Raw genomic sequence first — 3,306 nt, 5'->3', positions numbered from 1 at the left:
TACAAGGAGGAGCTGGTACCATTCCTTCTGAAACTATTCCAATCAATAGAAAAAGAGGGAATCCTCCCTAACTCATTTTATGAGGCCAACATCATCCTGATACCAAAGCCTGGCAGAGACACAACAAAAAAAGAGAATTTTAGACCAATCTCCCTGATGAACATCGATGCAAAAATCCTCAATAAAATACTGGCAAACCGGATTCAGCAGCACATCAAAAAGCTTATCCACCATGATCAAGTGGGCTTCATCCCTGGGATGCAAGGCTGGTTCAACATTCGCAAATCAATAAACGTAATCCAGCATATAAACAGAACCAAAGACAAGAACCACATGATTATCTCAATAGATGCAGAAAAGGCTTTTGACAAAATTCAACAGCCCTTCATGCTAAAAACGCTCAACAAATTCGGTATAGATGGAACGTACCTCAAAATAATAAGAGCTATTTATGACAAACCCACAGCTAATGTCATAGTGAATGGGCAAAAACTGGAAAAATTCCCTTTGGAAACTGGCACAAGACAGGGATGCCCTCTCTCACCACTCCTATTCAACATAGTGTTGGAAGTTCTGGCTAGGGCAATCAGGTAAGAGAAAGAAATCAAGGGTATTCAGTTAGGAAAAGAAGAAGTCAAATTGTCCCTGTTTGCAGATGACATGATTGTATATTTAGAAAACCCCATCATCTCAGCCCAAAATCTTCTTAAGCTGATAAGCAACTTCAGCAAAGTGTCATTAAATTTTAAAACACTGAAATCATACAAAGTATCATCCCTAACCACAGTAGAATGAAACTAGAAATCAATAACAGAAGGAAAACTAGAAAATTCAGAAATGTCTTAAGCAACCAATGAGTTCAGAAAGAAATCACAAGGAAAATTAGAAAATACTTTGAGATGAATGAAAATAAAAATACAACTTATCAAAAACTATGGGATACAGCAAAGGAAATGCTTAGAGGGAAATATATGGCTGCAAATGTCTATATTAAGGAAGAAGAAAAATCTCAAATCAATTACCTAACCTTCTGCCTTAGAACACTGAAAAAAAGAAGAAACTAAACATAAAGCAGGAGGAAGGAAATAATAAAGATTAAGTTCATAGCTGCATTATTCACAATAACCAAAAATTGGAGCTAACTCAAATGTCCATCACTTGATGAATGGCTAAATAAAATGTGCTAAGTTCATAAAGTGAAATATTACTCAACCATAAAGAAGAATCGAGTTCTGATACATACTACAACATGGATAGATCTTAAACAATATGTTAAGTGAAAGAAGCTAATGCAAAATGCCATGTGGAATGAGGAGTGACTACTAATGGGTGGTGATAAAAACAATTGCTTCAAGGAAGGTAGGATTGCAACCTCCAGCAGGCCTTAATGAGAATAAGGTATACAGGCGTCAGACCTTCCTGGTTCCCTCTTGTCAAGCATCTTGGTGAGTGCACAGGAAGTTGATGAATGGATAGTCCCAAGGGTGTGCCTGGCTGTCACCTCCCTGGTTGTGAAAGCAGCAGCATGCCCAGCCTGTACATCACACACCCTGCACAGGATAAAAGCACTCTTGCCCTGGGCTCCACATCCGCAGTCTCCTCAGGAACAGCCTTCTCCTGCCTTCTCTGCACCCAGTAAGTGTTCAGCAGGGGACAGGGCTTGATATGGGATGTTAGAACAGAAAGCTAAGCCATAGCAGAAGAGATGGAAACACAGAAGTTTGAAACAAAGACCCAGATACGGGGCTGTGAGAGAGAAGCAATGGGGGAAGTGGGCAGGAGGGAGACCCTGCAGGAGCTGACAGCAATTCCATGACCTGCAAAGGCCACAGAGCTCACGATTCCCTCCCATCCTCTTTCTACTCAGGCAGGCACATTTCCTATAACATCCATTCTACAGAATTCTTTTTCCCAAAAGGGTGCATCCCCTAGGAGTTCTTTGAGAAACAGAAACACACAAGCCCACTTAGACTGACAGCAATCAGTCCAGGGTGGAAAGCAATGTGAGAAGTATCTGGCATGTCCCACCAACTCCACATCAGCTTCCCTCACGCTCCTGCGGCTCTTGCCTCAGGAGGCAGCTTGTCTTAGAGACATTGGACCTTAGATTTTAAACTAACAAGTGGCTTTGTTTCATCCAGGACAACTCAACTCCTGACAAGATGTCCTGCCAGCAGAACCAGCAGCAGTGCCAACCTCCACCCAAGTGCCCCTCACCCAAGTGCCCCCCAAAGAGCCCAGCACAGTGTCTGCCTCCAGCTTCCTCTGGCTGTGCTCCAAGCTCCAGGGGCTGTGGCCCCAGCTCCGACAGCGGCTGCTTCCTGAGCCACCACAGGCACCACCACCGATGCCGGCGCCAGAGGTCCAACTCCTGTGACAGGGGCAGTGGTCAGCAAGGTGGGGGCTCTGGCTGTGGCCACAGTTCTGGGGGCTGCTGCTGATCCAGATCCTGATGCCGAGATAAGCGATCTTTGGAGGAAACAAGAATTCCAAGGAGTCAGGAACAGCTCCATCCTGATGCACGCTTTCCCAGATACCCTCTTCTGACTTTCACAGGCTGAGCTGAGGGTTTTCTGGTGGGGCATCTAAGCTCTCCCCTGAAGGCACTTCCTGTTTTAAATCCAGGATGTCATATGTCCCCCTACCCCTGTACCTGCCAAGGATTGGCAGTGCTTCTGCCCAACCTCGTCAAAAAATAAAGTTTCTTGTCCTCATTACCACCGGTGTCTCACTGGGCATTTCACTGTCTCTCTTCTCAGCTTCTTGGTCAGTACAACCCAGCTCAGGAGGCAAACCTTAGCTCTGCACCAGGAAAACATACTGGACCTGACCCTGCTCCACTGATGGAAGGGAAGGGTAGAGTTTCATGTTGTAGTGGGAGGGAGAGAAGGATACAGGTTGTGTCGGTTTGAGGCCCTGAAACTCGACCTCAAACTCAAAGAGGGTATCAGTGCAAAAATTGACTTTTCCTGTAAAATCTGAGAGGACATTAATACAATTGGGGAATTTCCAGTGTTTGACAGAAGATCACTAGTTTGTTTTGATGAGCCATTTCTGGGGTGCTAACTAAGCAACAGGAAATCAAGAGGCAAAGAAACAGAAAATAGGCAGAGGAGAAGCAGAATCAAAAGATGGAGGGAAGAGATGTAAGCCTGGAGAAGAAGTATAACTCAGTGACTGAAAATCCAGGGAGAGAGATGAAAGCTGAGAGAGGTGCTTAAATTAATGAGATAATGGAGCAGAGATGTGGCTGGGAGTTTAGTCAATGAGATGATTGGAATGTGCAAAATGAGAATTTTAGGAAAA

General features: G+C 44.4%; 1 protein-coding gene across 1 annotated transcript; it reads left to right on the top strand.

Moving 5' to 3' along the window:
• Positions 1–1,598: 1,598 nt before the first annotated feature.
• Positions 1,599–2,717, top strand: LOC111543572 (late cornified envelope protein 3D-like). Its single transcript, XM_023213547.3, has 2 exons — positions 1,599–1,635; positions 2,142–2,717. The coding sequence occupies exon 2, from the start codon at positions 2,163–2,165 to the stop codon at positions 2,439–2,441; it is 279 nt and encodes a 92-aa protein (XP_023069315.1). The 5' UTR covers positions 1,599–1,635; positions 2,142–2,162; the 3' UTR covers positions 2,442–2,717.
• Positions 2,718–3,306: the final 589 nt, after the last annotated feature.

This window comes from Piliocolobus tephrosceles, chromosome 1 (genome assembly GCF_002776525.5).
Source record: "Piliocolobus tephrosceles isolate RC106 chromosome 1, ASM277652v3, whole genome shotgun sequence".
In the NCBI taxonomy this organism is placed as follows: Eukaryota; Metazoa; Chordata; class Mammalia; order Primates; family Cercopithecidae; genus Piliocolobus; species Piliocolobus tephrosceles.
The sequence above is the reverse complement of the archived record's forward strand: the minus strand, read 5'-3'. Positions and strand labels throughout refer to the sequence as shown.

Coding starts and splice junctions, on each gene's coding strand:
- LOC111543572 (XM_023213547.3), top strand. CDS start 2,163: ATGTCCTGCCAGCAGAACCAGCAGCAGTGCCAACCTCCACCCAAGTGC.